General features: G+C 40.6%; 1 protein-coding gene across 1 annotated transcript in view; it reads left to right on the top strand.

Moving 5' to 3' along the window:
- Positions 1–23,150, top strand: part of RBM6 (RNA binding motif protein 6) — a 104,138-nt gene extending 80,988 nt beyond the window's left edge. Inside the window, exons 7-21 of the mRNA XM_006892884.1 lie at positions 5,611–5,685; positions 8,193–8,253; positions 9,587–9,850; positions 10,226–10,386; positions 11,603–11,700; positions 12,349–12,391; positions 12,536–12,617; positions 12,851–12,936; positions 13,455–13,604; positions 15,110–15,205; positions 16,549–16,809; positions 18,064–18,138; positions 18,999–19,096; positions 22,010–22,136; positions 23,025–23,150. Of these exons, the coding sequence (XP_006892946.1) occupies positions 5,611–5,685; positions 8,193–8,253; positions 9,587–9,850; positions 10,226–10,386; positions 11,603–11,700; positions 12,349–12,391; positions 12,536–12,617; positions 12,851–12,936; positions 13,455–13,604; positions 15,110–15,205; positions 16,549–16,809; positions 18,064–18,138; positions 18,999–19,096; positions 22,010–22,136; positions 23,025–23,150 (1,803 nt within the window). The remainder of the gene's footprint in view (positions 1–5,610; positions 5,686–8,192; positions 8,254–9,586; positions 9,851–10,225; positions 10,387–11,602; positions 11,701–12,348; positions 12,392–12,535; positions 12,618–12,850; positions 12,937–13,454; positions 13,605–15,109; positions 15,206–16,548; positions 16,810–18,063; positions 18,139–18,998; positions 19,097–22,009; positions 22,137–23,024) is intronic.
- Positions 23,151–23,728: the final 578 nt, after the last annotated feature.

Here is a 23,728-nt window from a genome sequence, read left to right as displayed (position 1 = left end):
TCCCATTGAGCCGCTATTGAATTTGAACCATTGGCGAGCTTTGGTTTTGCACAACTCTCTGTGTACTTGGCCACCATAAGAGATTTCTCTACGCTTTTATATTCAGAGAAATGACATGCTTTAAGCTTGTTATTTTTGTCCTTATTGTTTCATTCTTTGCACAGATGCATTTGATTGCTATGGTTATTGAAACTCCTGAGAGCAGCCATTTACTACCAGTCCTGGCTGTCTTAGGCGTGATATCTGGAGCAGATACTTAAGCATGCCAGTTTGTTGGCAGTCTCTAAAAACTGCCCCTGGGTCTATGAATTGCTTTTGTTTTTGCTTCGTACGACTGTTCTTAGCACTTCTTTGGTTTGGCAAGTGTTAGGGAGTTGGCTGGCTCCCTGGAACTTTAAAAAAATTTTAAAAAATCAAAGGAAAATATGACTTTTTTTTTTGTCTTGCACTGCCAATGCAAAAGTGTGTGGTTCAAATCTACCAGTTGCTTCACAGAAGAAAGATAGGCAGTCTCCTCCAGTGTGATTTACGGCCTCTGAAAAACCCACTGGGGGGTCAGCTGTGGATCATTTCCAACTCGACTGTACATAACAGCGATACAGGTGTTGCCTGTACCATGTTGGTAAAGGATCACGTGAGATAGCATTTGTGAATGAAGATCTCCGTCTGTGAGGAGCAGTACTAGTTGCAGTCACCAGTAACCTCTCTCAATTGGCATTATGTTTGCAAGACCTTAAACCTTGCCTTTTGATCCCCTCTCCTGCTCTTTTTTCCCCCTCCTCTTTTCCTTGTTTCATTCTCCTTCCCTCTTCATCCTCCCACTCTGCTTAATGGGAAGATCTATTAAAGCAGTTATATTCTCACTAAAAAGTATAGCTGTCTATGCCCAATGTTAGAGAACATCAACAAATGTTACAAAGCTGCTGGTGAGAAACACTCTTTCCTTTCCACATTCTCTTGTGCCTCTCTAGGACCTCAAGAATCCTTGTGGCTTGGCTTTGAGTCAGCTGGAGCATATGATGGATTCTAAATTTTCTGACCTAAGTCTTTCTCACAGGCTGACAGTCACTAAATGGAATTGAGACGTCTCCCAGAATAGTATACCAAAAAGAAAAGGGAAATGGAAATGTGGTGATGGATTCAGCAGCCCTCAAGCCCCAAGTTTATCCCTCTGTAGTATCCCTGAGGTAGAGAGTAAGAGCTTTTAGCAGCTTCACATTAAAGAGCCCCCTAACATCTGTTTAGAAAGCTATGTATAGGTTTGCCACGTGAGGACTCTGGATTTAGCAAATTTTAATCTAAACTAAATTTACTCTAATCCCACTAAGAAAGGAAGTGTCTTTGGTTTAACTTTCCAGTGCATGGTGCCTCATTAGGAGTCACAGTCATGGTCTTCACAGTACCTTTACTTTTAGTAGTTTAATAAATCCAGTAATCCAAGTGGTGAATTAAAGGCAGAATATGTGACGATAGTAAGTAGAGGACAGCTACTAAAAGTGGTCCCCATACCCAGTTATTACTCATCCAACTTTCTGCAAGTCACTTCACCAGGTGCTACTCAAAGTAACCTGCTCTAAATACCTAGAAAAAAGACTTGGGTGGGGGCAAAGGGGGCCAGTAAGTGTGTCATGCCTATGCTTGTATATCTGGACTGCTTGTCTGTGATAGCTGCAAGAGAATCAAATTGTAGATAAACCTAATTGTATGGTTTTCATTGTGGTTATAAGAGCAATTGGATGTTCTTTAGCTGTGGTATTTAAGACATTTCCTATTCAGTGGTTACTTACTGGCAGTAACATGTTTAGCCATGTGCAAGTCGGGAAGAAAGGGCTGTAGGGGACTTCGTGAAAAAATAATTGCCTTTATAACTTACTTGGTGAAGGTAAACTCCAAACCGATAATGCCAATGGATGCTATGGGCAGGGAGTTTGCCAGCCCTCAGTGTAAGATCTTATGCAATTCCAGGAACGACATAATTTATTGTCTGAGAAGTCTAAAGTGCTCCTTGCCTTAGAAATTCCAGATCTACTGATGCCTCCATGTGGTGAAATCAGAATTTACCTTTTTTTTTTTTTGATGTACAGTTCCAGTAGCAGCCCACATATTTTTATGGATGGTTACACAGATGACAGTAGTATCTCTTTCCAGGGCCACTTTGTGCTCAAGCACTCTGGTGCTCCTGGGATAACTGGATCCACTTAGTCTCTCCTTCATTTAACAAATGCTTGTTTAAGATGTTCTTTGTACCCTGAGGAAAAAAGAGTTCTGCGGCCGACCCAAAGGCAAGCACCTGCTTCCCCTTGAGAGAAAAATGGGCCATCTTCTGTGTGATTTAGTTTCTGAAGACACACTAGAGGGTCAGCTGTGAGTTGGTTCTAACTTCACAGCAATGAGAGGATGTTGATGATGGTTTAATTGGTGCTGCAGACTTAGTCTATATGCTAAGATGTGGCCCACTAGTTTGACAATTTACACTAAATACTGTTGTAAAGATAAAAGTTTGAGCTTAGGGTGACTGTTTCCTGTAAATGTTTAATCTTTTAATAAATTGAAGTGGTTTGTGAAGTGCTACTGCTTGGCAACATAGCAAGGTAGATGTGAAATGAGTGGAAATTTAATCCTATCTAGTCTTAGCTTCTAAGACTTGTTCCATTTCCTATCACATATGGTTAAAAATAATCAAGATTGAGGCTCAATGTCAAGAAGACAAAGATTCTCACCACTGGACCAGTTGGCAGCATCAGGATGGATGGTGAAGAGATTGAGATTGTACACAGCTTTAGTTTGCTTGGCTCCATAGTCAACAGTCTTGGCACCAGCAGCCAGGAAATTAAAAGGCGCATTGCCATGGGAAAGTCTGCTGTTAGGGACCTCTCCAAAGTACTGAAGAGTAATGGTGTCTCTCTGGAGACTAAGGTGCGTCTGATACAGGCTTTGGTCTTCCCAATCACTTGTTATGCATCAGAGAGTTGGACAATGACCAAGGAGGATAGAAAGAGAATTGATGCCTTTGAGCTGTGGTGCTGGAGAAGAGTATTGAGAATACCATGGACTGCTAGGAAAACAAACAGATTTGTCCTGGAAAGGGTTAAACCGGGTGGCTCCTTGGAGGCAAGGATTCTGAGGCTCCGTCTAACATACTTAGGACATGTTGTGAGGAGAGACCGGTCCTTGGAGAGGGACATCATGCTTGGGAGGGTGGAGGGACGGCGCAGGAGAGGAAGGCCCTCTATGAGGTGGATTGATTCAGTGACTGGGATAATTGGGATGGGAGTGTCAGAGACGGTGCGATTGGCACAGGACAGAGCGGAGTTTAGGGCTCTTGTACATAGGGTCGCTATGAGTCGCAGGCGACTTGATGGCACATAACAACAACAACAAGCTCTTTACATGTATTACTGTACTGAATGCTCATAACTACCCTGTGAATTAGGGATTCTTGCCCTTAATTGACATTAGCAACACTCTCCGTACCAGCACTTAGGAGATCCAGAGACATAATACTTTGGATACTTCTGCTGTCAGGGACCTCTCTAAAATACAGTAATGTCATTTTGAAGACTAAGGCACCCCTGATTCAGACAATGCATTTAAGAGCTGGAAAGTGAAAAAGGATGACAGAAGAAGAATTGATGCCTTTGAGTTGTGGTGTTGGAGCTGTGAATATACCTTGGACTGCCAAAGAACAAACAGATCTGTCTTGGGAAAGGTGCAGCCATTGTGCTCCATGGAGGCAAGAATGTGAAGTTTTGTTTCTCATACTTTGGACATGTTTCTAAGAGAGGCTATTCCTTGGAAAGGAATATTATGCTTAGAAAGGTGGAGAGCCCACAAAAGAGAGAAAGACCTCCAAGGAGATGAATTGATATGGTGAATGCAGCAGTGGGCTCAAGCGTATTAGAGGTCAGATGAAGAGAAAACAAAATTCAGGTCTGTTCTAAGGTTACTAGGAGTCATACTCAGTGGCACCTAACAGCAGCCTTACTTTACACTTGAGGACCCTGAACCAAGGAAATTATAGACCTTGCTGAAGGTCGTAGAGTGGAAGAAGGATTTAAACTTTGAAAATTTGGCTCAGAGTCCTTGCTCTTAAATGAAGTACCACCACTTATGGAAAGAGGCCAACCTTCAGAGTGGTTGAGTGGCATTCCACTGACCTGTCCACCTGCCTAACCTCTTTCCTGGATTGTCTGCAGGGCAGATTGCCTAACAAAATGCTGCAGGAAAAGTCCAGGTTCTATAGCTCCAGGTGCAAATCCAGCCTGGCCTTCCATCAGCTGGGTGAGCTGGCCTCTCTGAGTTTATTTCCTCACATGTAAAATTAGGATAATATACTTAGTAATTTTTGTGTATAAAGAAATGCATATTAAATGACAATATGCTTTTATAATCATCATTTCCCTCCGACTTCAGAAAGAAATTCTAAGCGTTCAGATTCTAGGACCCAAGAAGGTGAACATTTTCCTTTGGCTTCTTTTAAATAGGATGATAATTGTATTCTGTGTATTTCTCTTGAAACTTTTGCTCAGACAAGCAGAGAGATAAAGCATTATTTGACAGATATATGAATTCAAGCAAGAAACTTAAGGTTCACTTGCAAAGAAAACCCTTTTGTAATTCAGAGCTCTGTCCAAGGAGACACAGGGGACCTAGAGGGCAGAGAATGAACACAACAAAGGGGCTAATTCCAGAGTCACATCCTTGGTTAGTTCACTTTCAAGTGTGTGTGAGGGTACCTTGTTCAATAGAGAGACATTTTCTCTGCTTCAGCAGGTATCTGCTGGCTAGGGATTTAAATGAAACTTACTTTCCTAGGATAAACTAGAATCCCTGTGTTGCCCAAAGTGAAAAGGAAAGGGAGTTCTAACTGCAGATGTGTTTAGCCCTTTCCCCTACCTGTTCTTTGCAGACCTTGCCTGAGGATTTATCATTGGTTGCTTCTCAGGGGCTTAGGGCTCACTCACTCTGCAGGCTCCAAGCCAGAGTGACGCTTTTGCCGCCGCTGCTGTCACAAGTGCCTCTACCACCAGGCACTTAAGTACTTCTAAGGATGTGAAGTGCCGTGAAACTTTCACCATTCTCTCTGCTTCCTGTCATCAGTATTATACCTATCTTGTGCTTTTGCCATACAGCCAGTGTATCCAAGAAAATCTTCAAGCACCAAAGTTAAAGCCCTTTTACTGCCTCTCCAAGGAGATGTGACTTAGCCTTGGAAAAGAAGATCATTGAGAGGCCTCCTGTGCCTGTGTGCTGCAGAAGGAAGAGTTTGCTTCTTGATAGCATGCTAGCACCCAAGCCAGTTGGGGACTCTGAGGGGCTCGTTACTGCAGAAATAGGCTGGACCTAGCCTGCCCAAGGACATCACCCCAATCCGCAGGAGCCAAAGCTGAAGACCAGACTTTCCCATTGTCCTACCCTAAACTTAAGCCTGCTTTGCCATACTTGCCCCAAGTCTGTGGCTTCAAACACCCATTTCCTTTTGCCACTGATAAAGCTCCCTCTTCTTTATAAAATGCCTCAGCTTGGGGACTGGAAAGGTTATCTGTGCCTTCCTGTCTCTTTTCCTCTCCCAGAGCTTGATGTTAATGGTTTCTATCTTTGTCTTCCCAGGGAACTGTAATGATCAATGATGAAGAGGTCATCCTTGAATACATACCGAGCCCAGATTCTTGGTACTGCAAACGGGTAAGTGCCAAGAATTCTTTTGCTTCCAAATGAAAATCTAGCTTTAAGTCCCTTCCCTGTCTCCAGGAATGCTGCCTGGTAGTTTGTGTTGTCAAGGGAAGAATAATTCTTCCTCAAAATGGACAGAAGGTCTTTACTCAGATGAACTCAAGGTCAGGGCACAATCATAACTTCTGCTTCCCATCTTCTGCCTGTGACCTACTGTGGTGACACTTTACAGAGGCACGGGATTCAGTTTTTAGAAAGATGGGCTTGGGGAAACTGATTTTGTGAGAGATATACACTATTTGGCTATTTGAGGATCTCCAGGAATACAGAGCTTAAAAGTACCATGACATTTATTTCCTTGAGCAAAGGCTGCTCTTTGGACCTTACACTGTATGTTACACGGTATGTTATTATGGTTGCCTCTCTGGTATTAGTCTTCACCTTGTAGACCTGTCAGTAATTTGACTGAAAGTTGAACCACAAAGGTGAGTTTTGTTCTGGGTTCAAAGAGTGACTAAGACCCATAGTCTCAGGTTCCATCACTTTATATAAGACCATTAAGTCTGGCCTTTTTTATGGCTTTTGCGTTTTGTTCCACACCTCTCCCCATTCTGGTCAGGATCTTTTCTTGTGTTTACTTTCAGAGTGGTCTGTTGTGGGTAGCTCATCACCACGTGAGGTATAGATAGGTAGGCACTACCAACTTCTAGTCTTGGGGTGGGGGAAATTGAAGTAAAGGGAAGATTCTTCAACTTCCTTTTCTATTAATGGCCAAAGGACAAAACTTGACACTTGATATCAGAATTATACCCAAGACTTACTTACTCTTACTTTATCTTTTCTGTGCTTGTTGGAGAGTAGAAGGATCATCCTGCATAGGCAACCTCAGACGCATATAATGTGGTTTATACATTTTGGTACATAAGGTTGAACAAAAGAACTATGTTCATACTAAAAAGTGCCTCTTGCCTTGTTTTGGACTAATGAATGTTCCTCCTTCTTTGTTGTTTACTGTTGAGTTGGAATGGGTTTCCAGAGGTAGGAAATCACACAAGATGAGATTGCCTGTCTATCCCAAGGAGAAGCTCAGGAGGTTCAAAACATGTGCATTTGGTTTGGCAGCACAGGTCCTAACTATTGGGCCATAAGAACTCTCTCCTTCCTCTTTAGCACCAGCTAAGTAACTGCTGGTTGCACTGGCTACGTATGTCTTTCTCCTCCTTCATTGTCCCTTCTTATCAATGCTTGAGACAGGATTTGATAAGTGAATTCTTCCTAGATCCAGCCAGCTTTGAATAGAGCTACCAGTTCAAGATTCGGGGTTTTCTGGTTTGTTTTTAATTTTATTTTATTCATTTTAATGAACATTTACAGAGATTTTTTTACTTCAATTCATTCAATTCATTCAATTCTCCCTGCCCAACCCCCCCACTTTCCCCAGTTTGCTCCTCTCTTTGAAAAGTAAAAGAAAAATTCTTTCTTTGGTATACAGTTCCCCACCTCCCACTGCCCCGAGTATACTCCACTATGCAATCTTAATTCTGGACTCCTGTAATAACCATAATACCCTATCATATATCACTTTTAAATTATTCTCTCCCTCATCTATTTCAATGCAGTATACATAATTTACCCAGTTTTTCTCAGTCTTACCCCAACCCTGATGTCAGTCCCATTCTACAACAGTGGTACCATGCAGTATTTGTCCTTTTGTGACTGGGATACTTCACTCAGTATAATGTCCTCCAGGGTCACCCATTTTGAATAATATTGCATGAGTTCCTTGTTTTTCAATGCAGAGTAGTATTCCATTGTGTGAATATACCCACATTTGTTTGTTGATGAGTACCTGGGTTGTTTCCAACTCCTTGCTATTGTGAATAAAGCTGCAATAAACATGGGTGTGCATATATCTGCTTGGATGTTGGTTGTGGTCTCTTTAGGGTATATTCCCAGTATTGGAATTGCTGGGTCAAATGGTATCTCTATTTGCAACTTTTTGAGAAAGCGCCACACCACTTTCCACAGTGGTTGCACCATTTTACACTTCCACCAACAGTGAATAAGGGTTCCAGTTTCTCCACAACCTCGCAAGCATTTATTACTTGCTGTTCTGTTAAATTTTGCTATTTTGACTGGGGTGAGATGATATCTCATAGTTGTTTTGTCAAGATTCGGTTTTAAGTGTGCAACAGTAAATACTTCGGGGCAATAATATCCAGTAAACCATTTGACAGTCCAGTTTTCATAGTCATGTTTATTTCCTAAAAAACCTAGTGTCCAGAGCAAAAGCATTTTTAGCTGCTCCAAACTCCTGACCTGCTGCTGAGATACTCCGCTGAGCAGCTCAGCAAATGCTGTCTGTTTAGTGAGAGGGACACCAGGCTCTTTAGACTTTAAGCTATTCTGGGGTATATTGCTTGTTTCTTTCCTTTGCGGCAAGTATTCCTGTGTTGTGTATACAGAAAGTTATAAAAATATTTTGGGCAAATTGACTTCTTTTCCATTTTCCCTTGCAGTGTAAGACCCACACTGGTGGACATAGATCTTCATGTTCATTCTGCAAAGGACCAAGGGAAGGTGAGTGGTAGAGGCTTGTGTTTTACACTGGGTAAAACAAATTGTACTTGCCTTAGTTTTTAAACTTGTGATCCCTAAATACCAAATTTATCAAAAACTTTTGTAAATATAATGTTTAACTTCGTGTGACTTGTCACAGATTTTTGTAGCTGGACTTTCAGTCCAGTGGAGGCCCTCCTTCACGGACAGCTGGAAAGCAGATGTTCTTAAAATTGTTGGAGGCCACCAGATGCTGCTGGAGAAGGAGGGGCAATCTCCTCCTGTACCAGTCAGATCCGACTTGACGGTACACACACAAAAAAATAATAATAATTAAAAAAAATTAAAAATTGTTGGAGGAAGGATCAAGACCAAACAAATGTGTGGATAGGGTTTTGTTTTTTTTTTTAAGTATTTTTTGGGGTTGTTTGTTTTTTTTTTATTCTAAGATTATTTCAGGTGTTTGGGGTTCCCCCCCTCAAAAATTTTTAATCTGTTCTAACAAAGAATAAATATTTTATGAAAACTTTAGAGCATCAAGCAGATTTAGTATTGTTGTTGTTGAATGCTGTCGAGTCGTAGACGACTCATAGCGACCCTATGAACGAACAGCCTAAGCACTGTTCGTACATAGAGTTTCCAGAGGCAAGCCATTTTGGAAGTGGATGCCGCTCCTGCTTCCAGGCTTGATTTAGTCGGGAAGCTCCAGCCAACACTGTCCACCATGGGTGCCCATTACCACAATTTAGTATAGTTAAGATAAATTTAAAAGGAGCCCTGCTGACATGTAACATGTCAGACTGCTAACCAAAACAGCAGTTTGAATCTTTCTACCAGCCACTATTGACAGTCTCCTCCTGTAAATATTTACAGCCTCAGAAACGCAAGAATCACTGAGTCAGAACCTACTCAGCAGGTTTGGAAAAACAGTTTTGACTTGGAAACATATAGAGCATTTGGACACTGTACACATACTATTGGTTATCTCTCTGTTGCTCTTAGTTCTGTCTTTATCTTGAGCCAGTGTCTTTCACAGAACTCTGAAGAAGTATTTGCAGAAATAGGTCCCTAGTTAACTGTAGAAATTACCCTGTTGAAGATTTTAAATTCATTTTGAAGGACATTTTCCATTAAAATTAAAAGCATACATCATTTTATAGTGCTTCACTTTATTTTTTGTTTGCTTATTTTTTCCTAGATTGAAAGACTTTTGCCAGGAACTGGCAGGAGACTTTATAATATCAAAAGCATTTTAATATGAGTGTTTGATGTAGGTAAGGGAAAATCTCAGCAGAGTGTAGTGTGTTGTGTATGGAGCCAATCTTTTTCTCTGTTTCTGCTTCCCTGGTTGCAGAGGCAAAGCAGGAATTAATAAGCTATCCTCAGCCTCAGAAAACATCTATATCAGCACTGTCAGAAAAACTGTACAGCCAGTCCCATAGGTCAACTGATAAAGAGTCTGACTCCAAGAAACGAGAAGAAGGACAAGAACGCTTGGGGCACCAAAAGAGAGATGGAGATCGATATTCGTCTTCTCGAAGGGAAGGATCTACCTTCCGAAGAGACAGAGAGAAAGACTCATGGTCAGGGGACTCACGCCATGATGGAGAGAGCAAAAGTAAGTGGTTATTCAGAGTATAGTTTGAGCCTTAACAACCTATGTTGTGGCTCTAGGTCAGCTGCTTCACTACCCTGTGCTAGTACTAAAGTCAGCCTTGTACAACCTCTGTCTTCTGAATAGCAGCAAGTTGATGTACATTTCTACATACTGATAATGAAAAGGAAAGTGTTACATATTTGACTAGGTTTTTATAGAATCAGTCTTGCTAGCACAAAGTTTCTTGGCAGCTACTGAAAATGAAATAACAAAAATGCCAATTAAATCTTAGGACTTCAAAAATTCACCTTTCTCTCTCTTTGCTCCTCTCCCATTTATGCCTTCTTGGTTTCTTTGGTTTTTGTTTTGATGTTTGTTTTCTTTTTTTTGGATCAGCAATCATGTTAAAGCGCATCTATCGTTCGACCCCACCTGAGGTGATAGTGGAAGTGCTGGAGCCCTATGTCCACCTTACTACTGCCAATGTCCGAATTATTAAGAACAGAACTGGCCCCATGGGCCACACCTATGGCTTTATTGACCTTGACTCCCATGCGGTGAGTTTCCTCCTCTGGATGATCTAGTGAAGGGTGGCTATAGAAGCTTTAAGGGATTTCTTTTTTTTTTGTCTTGTGTCATTTACAATTTCTATTTAAAAGAAAATAAAAACTTAAGTATAAAGAATCTGAGTGCTAAAATCTCTTAAGCAAACAAATAATAGTGAATTTTCTCATTTCCTTGGCTTATTTATCCCAGCCAAGTGATAGCAAGATATTGATGTGTTTTTTTTCTCCTCCTCAAAGTATTGTTTCTATAGATTCTAAGGCTTCAATTTTTAGTTATGGTTTACTTTTCTCTGAAAATACTCATGAAATTTATGTTTGTTTTGTTGTTGTTATGTGCCGTCGAGTCGTTTGCGACTCATAGCGACCCTGTGTACAACAGCCCTAAATCCTGCTCTATCCTGTGCCAATCGCATTGCCTCTGACACACCCATCCCGATTACCCCAGTCACTGAATCAGTCCACCTCATAGAGGGATGTAGATCATAACAAATTATGGGTAACTGAGAAAAATGGGAATTCCAAAACATTTTGATGTGATCATGTGAAGCCTGTTATAAACCATGAAGCTATAGTTCCAAAAGAACAAAGGTATAGTGCATACTTTTAAATTAGGATATGTATGTGTTAGAGTTGTATCCTTTCTCAGTACAGTCTATTTGCTGAGCAAATAATTCAGGAAGGTAGACTGTATGAAGGGAGCCACAAAAGTTAAGAGAGAAACCAGGGAGCTCTGGTGGCCTAGTGGCAAGAAGCTGTGCTGCGATCCCGAAAGCACATCGTTCGAATCCACCAGATGCTCCACTGGAGAAGGAGGGGCAATCTTCTTCTGTGCCAGTCGGATCCAACTCGACAGTACACAAAGGGGAGGGAAGTAAATTGTCAGTGAAAGAGAGAGAAAGACCCTCAGTGGGGTGAATTGACATAGTGATTACAACAATGGACATGAATATGGTGGGTGGTAAGAAAATGGTGCCGGATTGGGCAAAGTTTTGATCTGTTCATGTGGTGGCTGTGAGTTGTGGTCATCCATCCATGGCTCCTAACATTTTGGCATATATTTTGCAATTGTAAGTATGCCCTTAACTATTAAAATACTAGGTAAGTCATTTTAATGAGTTGTTAGAAATTGAGAAACCTACACCAAATTCTCTTCTAAGGATACAGCCTTTTTTCCTCTTTGGGTTCAAGTATTTCTTTGATTCCTCAGGAAGCTCTTCGAGTAGTGAAGATTTTGCAAAATCTTGATCCACCATTTAGCATTGATGGGAAGATGGTAGCTGTAAACCTGGCCACTGGAAAACGAAGGTAAGGCAGAGGGGACAAGCTCCCTTATGCTGCTGTCTCTTGAGTATTTGGGGGAAAAGCTCCCAATCCTGCCTGGAGAGACGGAGATAAGAGGACCTGGTACCTTCACACAGTGAAATTCTTCAGCTTTGTGAGAATAAATTTCCTTTGTCTGTAGGTTGCTTTGGTCTGGTTGTATATTTGCTTGGTTTCTTAAAATAATAGTGTAACTACTTGACTACCTGATATCTTTGGACCCCTAAATGAGAATACAGTCTTAGAGAAACAGAAAAAATTCTCGATATATATTTGCCCTTGGGAATCCTAAGAAAATTATGTCCTGCAGTCCTGCTCCCTTTGACCTTGTTCATTTCCTTTTGTTCTGGGAAATGGAATTCTTTACTCTGCACTCATGGTTCCAGGACTGGTACCTGGGACATCAAGAGGGGCCAGATGGCTTACAAGGATGAGACAGACCTTGCTGTGTCAGCTTCCACTCATTCTCCTGTAGCTCTGACAGTGACTTTGTAGGAGTCTCATTGTTCTTCACAGGAGAAGGCCTAATCCCTATTTCTTGATATCTGAGTTCGTTTCTTTTTCTGTAAAATACAGAAAAGAAAGTTACTCAGTTAATCCTTAAGTGTCTTTCTGTTGTGTTGTTTGTTACAGGAATGACTCTGGGGACCATTCTGACCACATGCACTACTATCAGGTAAGCTTTAGTAATTTGATAAAATATTAAGAAGTTACCTTAAATTCCTAACTCTAACGTTAAGGCTGTTGGTTAGTTGACTTTTATTCCTTGCTCCATAATTGGCTTTGAGTTCCATAACTTTAACTTGCCTCTCTCTGATAGGGTAAAAAATATTTCCGAGATAGAAGAGGAAGTAGCCGAAATTCAGACTGGTCTTCAGATACAGGTCGACAAGGACAGCAGTGTAAGTGACCTTTGTTTTAGGTTTTATTTCTTTTCTTTTTTTTTTCCTTGACTTACTTTCACTATTTGACATTTATGTGGTAATAAAATTGGTAAGAGATGCTATTTACTAGAGATACTCATCTACCATCTGTGGGTTCTATCAACCTTGTTCTTGGGTTGTTCCTAGTAAGTACCCCAGTAAGAATTTCACTAGACAGGGACTAACATTACCGTTGCTTTTATTCTCACTAGCATCATCTGACTGCTACATATACGATTCTGCTACTGGCTACTATTATGACCCCTTGGCAGGAACTTACTATGACCCCGATACCCAGGTGAGTTTTGGGCTTTGTGAATTTTGTCAATGATACATATCCATAATTTGTTATTCAACAGATTATTTTTTTCATCCCTCTGGGATTCTCTGAATTCTCATTGTGTCAAAACTGAGAAAAGTTTAATTTCTAGAAACTGAATACTCCATTCCAGGTAGCTGTTCTGTTGCACTGTCTTCTAGTGTGGTATTTTTAAAAAGATAGCTCTTGTGAGTTTTGTTTATTCAAATGGATATTGAATTTGATGACTTTGTTAACTGTAGCCTATATAGAAAGAAAATCAGTAATCGATATGTTGTAGCATTACAGGTAAGCACAGTGTTGCTCCTAAAAACATGAGCTTTGGGTGGTCATATATGTCTTTGATATCCTGTAGTGAGATTTTAGATTTCTCTGCTTTAGGCTTCTAAGTCAGACAGTAGGGTTTTTTCCCTCAGAAGACAACTCTGTTCCTTAAACCAGAAATTGCTAAGAATGTGCAACATTTGTAGACTTACTTGTTTCTGTCTATATCACAGCAAGAAGTCTATGTGCCCCAGGATCCTGAGTCACCTGATGAAGAAGAAGAGATCAAGGAAAAGAAATCTAGCAAGGAAGGAAAATCAAGTAGTAGGAAAGAATCATCTAAAAGGGATGGCAAGGAGAGAAAAGACAGAGGCCTAACAAAGGTAAAGGAATGTGTGAGTCTGCTGTCTTTTTACAAGAATAAAATAAAGATGTCATGGACCAAAGAGCACTCTGGTGACACAGTGCAGGCATCCTTGTCCCTGACAGTCTCGTGGTCACTTACTTCATTTTAAAGATGTGAGAACTATGGACAGTAGAATAAAGTGACTCAGCTTAATCCCAACACCTCAGCACATACATTGTCAAACTTTTCTGTGTCTCCTTTTCAAGGCTTGACTCTGTATACACATTTCCATAGGTCTAATCATAGCAGGGACATTTCTTTTCGGTGATTCATTCCTGTTGTATTTTATAGGGGTTTTTTTTTCAGACTTTAGTAATTTTCTGTATTAAGTTCTAGTTTTACTACTTGTAGTATTAAAATTCCCAGTAGATCTCTGCCACTCTTTTTTTTTCTCCTTAATTATTCCTGAATTATGTCTCCTCTGTTTTCTTAAGTTGTCATAAATTAGCTCTTAACATCATTTTCTCTATGCACAACTCTTGATACACGATTAAATTATTTTTCAAAGGGTTATACTAATTTTTCTTGACAGTAGTTTTGCATTAGTGAAATGGATAATTTGCTTTTAGGTCCATTTATAACATATCTCTCCTCTTCTTCCCATCCCCACCTTGTCAATAATACTGCTGGTGTATGAGTATTTTGAGAGAGAGACTAAAGGCTTTAGAGTCTACAGGCTTAGTACATAGATTCCAGTTCTGCCATTTAATCTTCCTCGCTTTACTCCTATTTTTTATAAAACGAGACTGTCAATGACTATCTGGAAATACTATATAAGAAAGGCGAAGAACTGGGGATGAGGGTGGAGAAAACATTGCAACAATGAATGAATGAAAACCCAAAATCTCTGTAAATGTTCATTAAAACTAATAAAATTTAATTTAAAAAAAAAAGAAGAAAGGAGATAAACACAAAAATGTGCCATAAAGTGTCCAAGATCCTAAAAAAAAAAAGAAAGGCGAAGAAGATAATGCACGTGAATACCTCATTTGGTGATACATAGTTATCACTTAATATACAATAAATAATAGATTTTTTAAAAGATTCTTTTTAACCCATTCATTCATGCATATTTTTCTTCTCTTCTCCTCTCCAGATCACTTTGCAATGCACCTCTTGTTCCAGATTATTGTCATAAAAGGTTTTGCTGGGGTTTTTTTGTTTGTTTTTTAAATTTATTTTATTATTTTGTGTGTGTGTGTAACATCAAATTGGATCTTACTGGTACAGGAGGAGATTGTCCCTCCTCCTCCAGCAGAGCATCAGGTGGATTCGAACCATGCACCTCTGGGATTGCAGTGCAGCTTCTTGGCACTAGGCCACCAGAGCTCCCTAATAAAAGTTTTCATTTTTAAATCACTTTAGCAATATCACACATGTTTTATAAACTATGAAGTTCAGAAAAATCTACCTTGTTTCAAAAAGATTAACTTTTAACCCACTTTTTCTGAGTATCATGCAATAACCTCTGGCTTTGATTAGTTTCAGGACAATGCAAGTGAAGGGAAGGCTCCCCCAGAGGATGTCTTTAAGAAACCCTTGCCTCCCGTTGTGAAGAAGGAAGAGAGTCCTCCTCCAGTAAGACTCCTAATGACTGGGGCTGGGGCTGGGTCAGGGTGGGAAAGGAAGCTTAAAGGCTACACCCCCCCTAGCTTGGTCTTTTTGCTCTTTCAAGAACACTTCCTGAGTATAAGCTTGAGGTAAACAGACATTCCTGAGATATTGCTGCATGATGATGATGATGATGATGTTGTTGTTGATGATTACCTTCCAGCGACCCTATGGACAGAAGGCCTGAAGCTCCTCTACAGTATTGACATTTATCAAAGTTCATAGAGTTTCCGGAGGAATGTTATTTAGGAAGTGGATACTACTACAGGGAATTATCTGTCTCTTAGCTTCATCATTCCCATCAGACCAGGAGATGATTGACCTTACTAAGTTTTAATTTTGTTCTTGTTTTTTCTCTAAATGACCAAAGAAACCAGTTTTCCTGTTGCTGATGTTCCCTGCCTTTGATGCTACATGAATATTCATTTGTGTAGTTGGCTTGCCTGCAGAGTGAATGACATTAATGTTGACACCCATTGTTTATTTCATTATTTTTTGTGTGTACCATCAAATCAGATCTGACTGGTACAGGAGGAGATTATTCCTCCTTCTCCAGCAGAGCATCTGGTGGATTCGAACTGTGCATCTCTGAGATTGCAGTTACAGCTTCTTGCCACTAGGCCACCAGAGCTCGCCCTGACACCCATTGTTTAGATCCCTTGAATGGTTATGTCCGCCTAATCAAAAGAACTTCTGATTGAATACATATATGTAACAACAATGACCATGCTTTATTTATTTTATTTTGACTGTTCATAGAACAGTGAACATGGATCATGATTGAATAAGTTACTGGTAAATAATTTGCATACTTTGTAGTAGTAACATTGATTCTGGACATGCCCTGTTGGTCTGTCTATCTGAGTATTCATGCGTCAATTGCTTTTAATCTCAGTTCTTAAATCCCCTTTGAGGTTACCATACTGAGGTTACAATGGCTTTCAACAGTATAATCATCATAGCTTTCTTTCCATAGATTATAGTTACTTTTTTATTACCTCATCCTCTGTGTATAACTTGTAATTCTGTAGCTCTTTTTCTTTGCAGATTCCTTTCTCCTTACCATTCTGTTGCTAGGGTCACGCCCAAAGGAAGCTCTCTGATTTACCTCAGTGAGCAAGGATTAAGGCCACACTTCAGTATTGTTGGTTCCATCTAACAGTGTGGTCACTAGGCCCATGTTGAGCTCAGCAATCATTATTCCAACTGAAAGAGCAGAAACAAATTAACTGTTCATATATCAGAATTTCAGAAAATGGGCCCCAGAATACTGTTTGAATTGGTGTTAATCCCTGGACTCTTCCTTCCAGCCTAAAGTGGTAAACCCACTAATCGGTCTCCTTGGTGAATATGGAGGAGACAGTGACTACGAGGAGGAGGAGGAAGAGGAGCAGGCTCCTCCCCCACCACCTCGCACAGTGCAGGCCCAGCCGAGGGAAGAGCCCGTCAAAAAGGAGAATGAAGAAGACAAACTCACTGACTGGAATAAACTGGCTTGCCTTCTTTGCAGAAGGCAGTTTCCCAATAAGGAAGTGCTCATCAAACACCAGCAGCTTTCAGACCTGCACAAGGTACTAAGGGGAAGTTCTCTGACCCTTCATGTTTTTGAAACTTACCTATGATTAATTAGTATTGTAGGAACTAAAACTTACATCACTTTACCCCAGCCTACATCAGCCCCAGTATTATAATAATTATAGCTCCAGTCTATAATTAAAATCACTCCAGTTGAAGAGTAAAATGTTCCTCCGTAATTTCCCCCCCCCCCATGAGTTAAGGCTTTGCCTGACTTCAGAATTTTAGTGTGTAACTCAAATCAGGCAACACCAGCTGTGGTTAGAACACCAATTATGGTTGCAAGGGAAAGGAAATAATGGAGTAGAAATCTCACAAGCTTGTTACCGTCATTCTTCCATTTACCAGAGCGTTTGACTTCACATAGTTCTTTGTTACTCATCCAGTTCTGACAATGTTTCATTCTCCCCAAAGGTGGATCACATTCTGTCCTCTCTACATGTATTGAGTTACATGATGCTACAGCTAGTCTTATTGTCATTTTGATCAATTTGATACGCCATAACTCTCCTCTGCATTCCTCCCACACATTTGTCGTAACCAAAGAGCCAAAGTATACACAGATAAAGCAAGCTCCTAGATAGATCCATAGTTCTCATATAAGTTGTGTCACCCATACCTTAGTAATACTGTAAGAGCAAGTGAAGGCTCATATTTAGACCTTCAACAGAGAACCAAAGGCTTCTCTAATTGAAAACTCAGAAGCTTTGGGTGATACTGCACACCTCTTTTCCCAACTTCTTCTGAGAGGGATCTGCAAATCTTCTAGGATTGCCTTCTGACAGTTCCTGGCACAGACTAGTTGCCAAAGCCCTTTGACCTTTTATGATTCTGAGTCATCATGCTGATGTTTGAATTTCCACTCTCTGGCAAAAAATGCCAATAAATAATTAAAAATATATAGTGAGAATTTATATATGTATAGTTATGTGTGTATGTGTGTATATACACACACACCTAAATACACATACATATATAATGCTATGTATTTTTTAAGTTATTAGCCCTTTTTGTTGGTTGGAGCCTGGGAGCCATACTGTATGTGACAAGTTAACCTTAGAACCTAGGCTTCCATAGGTGAGCACAAAGCAAGACCAGTTAGGGATTGTTGCTAACAGGGTCCAGTGATTATTTAGAAGGTTAGTCAATAAAAAGAGTTGTGTACACAATTGTCAGGAAAAGCCTAGAAGCATATCTCAGACCCGTTTTTTTTCCCTTGATCTGTGCTTATAAACCCCTTCTCTTCACAGCAAAACCTGGAAATCCACCGGAAAATTAAGCAGTCTGAACAAGAGTTGGCCTATCTGGAGAGGCGAGAACGGGAGGTAAACTTTGATAGCATGTTCTTCCCTTGGCCCCAACATCTTTTTTTTTCCCATGGTGTAAAGTTTGTAAGCAGTACTGACCCTTTTTTACAGGAAAACAGAGAATCAAAGGAGCCCCAAAGGTTGTGTTCATTGTTCAAAACTCACCAAGCAAATAAGTAAACTCATTGAGCCATACATTAAAATACTCTCACGCTCCCTGCTCAGTCAGATCTGACTTGTAGTGACTCCATTGGGTTTCCCTGACTGTACATTTTACCAGGAGAATGCCTGTCTTCCTCCCACAGAGTCACTAGAGGATTTGAACTACGTGTCCCCTTAAGAAATGCCTTAAAATTGGGGCACTTTATTGTTAATAAAGTATACCCTCAATAAAATTAATGTTAAAAAAAGAGGGCAACATTTTCTAAGTAGGCCCAATATGTAGCATTCTTCTTCCTCAGCTTGAGCCAACTGAGAAGTGGGAGGATATAAGTAAAATAAGCCACTAAAATAACATCTGTCACTGTTGGAGGAAGTAACTGAGTGTGAGAGCCACTGAATTAGCTTCCTAGACCACACAATTAAGTGAATGCATCTGCTGCCTGGTCATGACCTAGGGCATGTCTTCTGTAATGGTGTAGAGTATGTAGACGCTTATTGGAGAGTACCTGCTCCACACAAGGAAAAGAGCTGAATGAAGTATGCCAGCTTTTCCCTCTCAAAACAGTAAAGAAATCATTGCTTTCTAAAGAACAGTGTGTGAAGGGGCAAAAAATTGTGTTTTCACATAAAATAAATATCAGGAATATGATAAAGGCCTCCTCATCCTTCTCTCTTGTCCCAAGAAAGCTCAGGTCTTCTTCTCTGCTTACCAACAGGGCAGATTTAAGGAAAGAGGAAATGATCGCAGGGAAAAACTCCAGTCTTTGGATTCTCCAGAACGAAAAAGGATCAAATACACCAGGGAAACGGACAGGTAAGCCAGGAACCTTTCACCCAGTGGTAAGGTTGTCTCCTGCTCCAGCTGTATGACTGATTTCTTCTTGGAGGAGTGAGATTATCAGAAATGGGTTGTCACAACTCTTTGAGCATGGAGTCAGTGCCATAGTAAAAAATCCTTTCTCTCCTCATGATTAATTCTGTGTCCTCCTATAGGGCTGACAAAATTGTGAAGTTCTTGAGACTTTTCTCTGATACACTTTTGCTGTCAGAAACAGGCCACAAATCAGTAAGTGGTATTGATCTAGATATATGATCTTGAGCTTTCTATAATTATTTCCACTCATCTCCCAGATTTGAGACCAGAGATAAATGGAATCTGTTGGTAACACACTATCTATCTATCTATCTATATGCAGGTACTGTACTTAATGCAAGGAATGCTCTGGTGAACAATTATTAGTAGATCATCCTTGACTGAGTACAAAATAGGGAAGGTATGGGTGGTGATACGCTGTCTCATAGGACAAATACAGAAATCTAGGAAGAAAGAGTACAATGTTAAAGGCAGCAGGTGTTATGTACCGTCAAGTTGAAACCGACCCATAGCTGATCTCCACTGGGTTTTCAGAGGCTGCAAATTACACTGGAGAAGATTGCCCATCTTTCTCCCACAGAGAAGCTGGTGAATCTGAACCACATGCCTTTGGGTTGGCAACACTGATCCTTACCACTAGGGTACCAGATCTCCCTAAAGGCAGTGATAAATCATAGAATGATTTTAAGCAAGTTGTAACAGTCGTAGCTCTGCATTTTTGAAAGGTGGGAAAACATGTGAAGTACAGGTTTGTAGAGAAATTAATGAGACCGCTTTGGTTGTGATTATCTAAAGGAAGGTTGTGAATATAAAAAAGAAAGTGGTTTAGAGGTAGGTATCAAATCCACCAGGCTTGGTGATCAGTTTGTTGTGTGGGAGAAGAGAGAAATCACTCATTGATGGTGGCCAAGTTTCTTTTGAGTTATCAGGAAGATGATAACAGATGGTTTTTAATGTTGTTAGGTGCCATCGAGTTGAGTATGACCCATAGAGACTCTATGAACAACAGATCTGAACCCTGTCTTATCCTGTACCATCCTCACACCTTCTGACACGCTTGAGCCCATTGAATTAGTCACCATATCAGTCCATCTAGTTGAAAATCTTCCTCTCTTTTGCTTGCCCTCCACCTTTCCAATTATGATGTTCCTTTCCAAGGAATAGCCTCTTATAGCAAGACTTAAAAGGAGAAATGGAAGATAATAGGCTGCAAGAGCATAAAGTGTGGTCATTTACAATGACAGCACTTGAGCTGTCAAATATATGTTGATGAGCAGAAGAAACAGTAATCAGAGGGGTTTGTACCTGTGGGGAAGCAGATATGACTGAAGAGGAAGGCCCCTGGGGGAGCTTGACAGGGTTACAACACTGGTATTCTAACTCATCTATTAACAGCTTACTAAAACAACTTTTTTTTTTGGTCTTGATTCACTGATTCCATATTTTGGGTATTTGAAAGTCTTCATGAAATAATACATCCTTATTATTAGAGTCCATTGAACTCTATTATTCTCTTTTTTAAAAAAAAAATTATTCTTTTTTGTGTATGTACCGTCAAATCGAATTTGACTGGTACAAGAAGAGATTGCCCATCCTTCTCCAGCAGAGAATCTGGTGGATTTGAACCATGTACCCCTGGAATTGCAGTGCAGTTTCTTGCCTCTAGGCCCCCAGAGCTCCCCTCCTATTATTCTCATTTTTAAGAAGTACCAGAGTTAGGCTACCAAGCTGATGTAACATTCCATTGCGTCATTATTTGTAATTTGACATGCACTATACTAGAACATACCTGTGTTTGTTATGTTCTAGTCTTGGACAAACATGTCTTGGAGAAAGTACAGACAGAGTGCTTCTTGACGGCAAAGATGATAAAACTTCATCTCATTTACTCTGGGCTTGTTGCTAGGAGAGGTAATTCCTTGGAGCGAGAAATCGTGCTTGGGAAGGTGGAGGGACAACGAAGGAGAGAGGGAGACCCTCAGCAAGGTGAATTGATACAGTAACTGCAGCAATGGGCTCAAGTGTGTCAGAGATGGTGAGCATGGCACAGGACAGGACAGGATAGGATAGGATAGGATAGGATAGGATAGGATAGGATCTGATCTGTTGTTCATAGGATCACTGTGAGTTGTACTCGACTCAACAGCACCTAACAAAAACAACATACTATAATAAAGATGAAAGGTCAGTCCCAGACAGGAGGAGAGAGACTACCCTAGTCTTGAATCAGTTGAGAATGAGGCTTCTTCACATTCTCCTTTCTTGCTTGTCTTTCTTTTCTGAATGAGTCCAGGTGCTCTGTAAGACTTCACTGCTCCTTTATTCTAACAGCTGTCTAAGCCCCATTATCAACATGCTACCTAATCCTGTGGTTCCATCTTTATCCCAAACCAAGTATGTGTTTTCTGAACTATAAATCTACATTGCCATTTGCCTTCTGAGAATCTCCTCTTGGAATCTGTACCTGCTCAATGTCTTGGGTTTCTGTTTTAGATTACTAACAACATAATGTTACTGTACTTCCTTACTTTTTCCTTGCCTGTGTCCCCCTTTCCTCCCACTCTTTTTCCTGCTCAGTAAACTCCAATTTAAATGTACCCCTTTTGTTGGAATTCCTTTGTCTTTGGTGACTCCATGGTTTGTAATCCCATAGCAGATAGCCCCTGTTCTCACACTTCAGAGTGAACTCTGTCTGCTGTGAGCATCTGTTCACATCCTCCTCATTAATGTCTCCACAGACGAGACTAAGCGTTCAGAAGTATTGCTTAATACACCTTTTTAAGAAGCACATCAGAGCAGAAATTTGTATCTGGTTCACAAGCAGGTGACTAAATACATCTGCTTCTTTTGCAGTGACCGTAAACCTTTGGGTAAAGAAAGTATCGACAATAGCAGCAAAGGAGGCTATGGCCAGCAGGCTACTGGCTGGAAGAAGGGTACAGGTTTGGGATATGGCCAGCCTGGCTTAACTTCGGAAGAGGTGAAATTATTTCCCTTTTGTTTTGGGGTGGCATGGGCCTAGAATACTACTCATGTCTTCTAGCTGAACTTTCTCCACTGCTGATATAGGACATGGGCATTCAGGAACCTGTCTGTCTTTATTACTCTGTTACAGCTAAGCATGCCGGCCCCTGTATTGTAGTTTGGTTGACTGTGGTGATGGGAGGGAGAAATTGGATTGGGGATCATCTTAACTCTTAGAGAATAAGCAGTGAGCAGTGTGGGATTCAAGCAGACTGATAACTGAAGAATTATTTGGTAGAAAAGACCTGGAAACCAGCAACAAAGAGTACATTGGCATCTCTGAGAGGGTATCAGTAGAGATCTTTGACAGCTAAAATTTGAAGAGCATAAAGTTATTCTGAAAAATAATTGACATTTACATCAAAAACTCAAGTTTACTGCCACTGACTTGGTTCCCACTCATAGTGACCTTCCATCGGGTTTTTTAAACGATAAGAGAAAGAATTCTTTCTCCCAGGTTGCTGCTGGTGGAGTCTAACGGCCACACACACTTGGTCATTGGTTTAGCAGCACAGATCACTACAGGCTTCACCACCAGAGCTCCCTGAGTTTACTTGAAAGACCCCTCATGTTTCAAAATGAACCTCCTATTTAGAGGAAGAGATAAGAGAAGATTGGTTACTATGTTTCCTATATGGACTTTCTCATATCTCTGGTATTGAGTCCTATTCTTGTGGTCATGGTGTCACTATTGTCCTTATTCCTGAGGGGTTTTTTTAATAATTAAGAACTAAAAAACACACATATATCCTGGTTTTTATTGGTGCAGAGAAATACTTGTAACCAAAGACTAGCTTTGCAGCTAAGTAAGCAATAGGGCCCACTTCACTGTCTTTATTTTCAGACTGAAGGCCGCATGAAGGGACCCGGAGTGGGAGCCCCAGGAAGGACTAGCAAGAGACAGTCTAACGAAACTTACCGAGATGCAGTTCGAAGAGTCATGTTTGCTCGGTATAAAGAACTCGATTAAAGAATGGAGACGAGTCCCACAAGATACAACCTCTTTCCTGTGTTGTTTGTTTGTCTCCTTTTGTTTTGTTACTGTTCTTGCTGCTAGAACTTTTTTAAATAAACTTTTTTTCAATGTGATGATGTTGGGTTTTTTCACTCCCAAAATGGGTGAGAAGGTGGACCTAATTATGGGAGAGGGAGTACCCTGAAGTTGGCTCATTTGGGGTGATGCTGAAAAAACAGCAAAAGCGCTCCTGTTAGTGTGAATGATTGGATTGCAGTGACCTTTAAACCCTAACTTTGCTTAAATATCTGAAGGGACCTCGGTGCTTCATAGTGTAATAATCAGGACAAGTCAGCCTGGTAGGTATTGCCATTCTCTTCTTGCTATTGCCCAAGTTCCTCCTTCCTCCATACCGAAAATTGTCTAAAGTGATGTTTGCCCTCTTTCTCTATTTCCCCACCACCATCACTCTTAGCATTTCACAGAATTCACATCAAAAGAATGAGGGAGGGGAGCTCTGGTGGCCTAGTGGCAAGGAGCTGCAACTACAATCCCACAGGCACATGGTTCGAATGCACCAGATGCTCTGCCAG

The sequence above is a fragment of the Elephantulus edwardii genome, unplaced genomic scaffold (genome assembly GCF_000299155.1).
Source record: "Elephantulus edwardii isolate Elephantulus edwardi_28Jun2011 unplaced genomic scaffold, EleEdw1.0 scaffold00121, whole genome shotgun sequence".
Taxonomy (NCBI): Eukaryota; Metazoa; Chordata; class Mammalia; order Macroscelidea; family Macroscelididae; genus Elephantulus; species Elephantulus edwardii.
The sequence above is the reverse complement of the archived record's forward strand: the minus strand, read 5'-3'. Positions and strand labels throughout refer to the sequence as shown.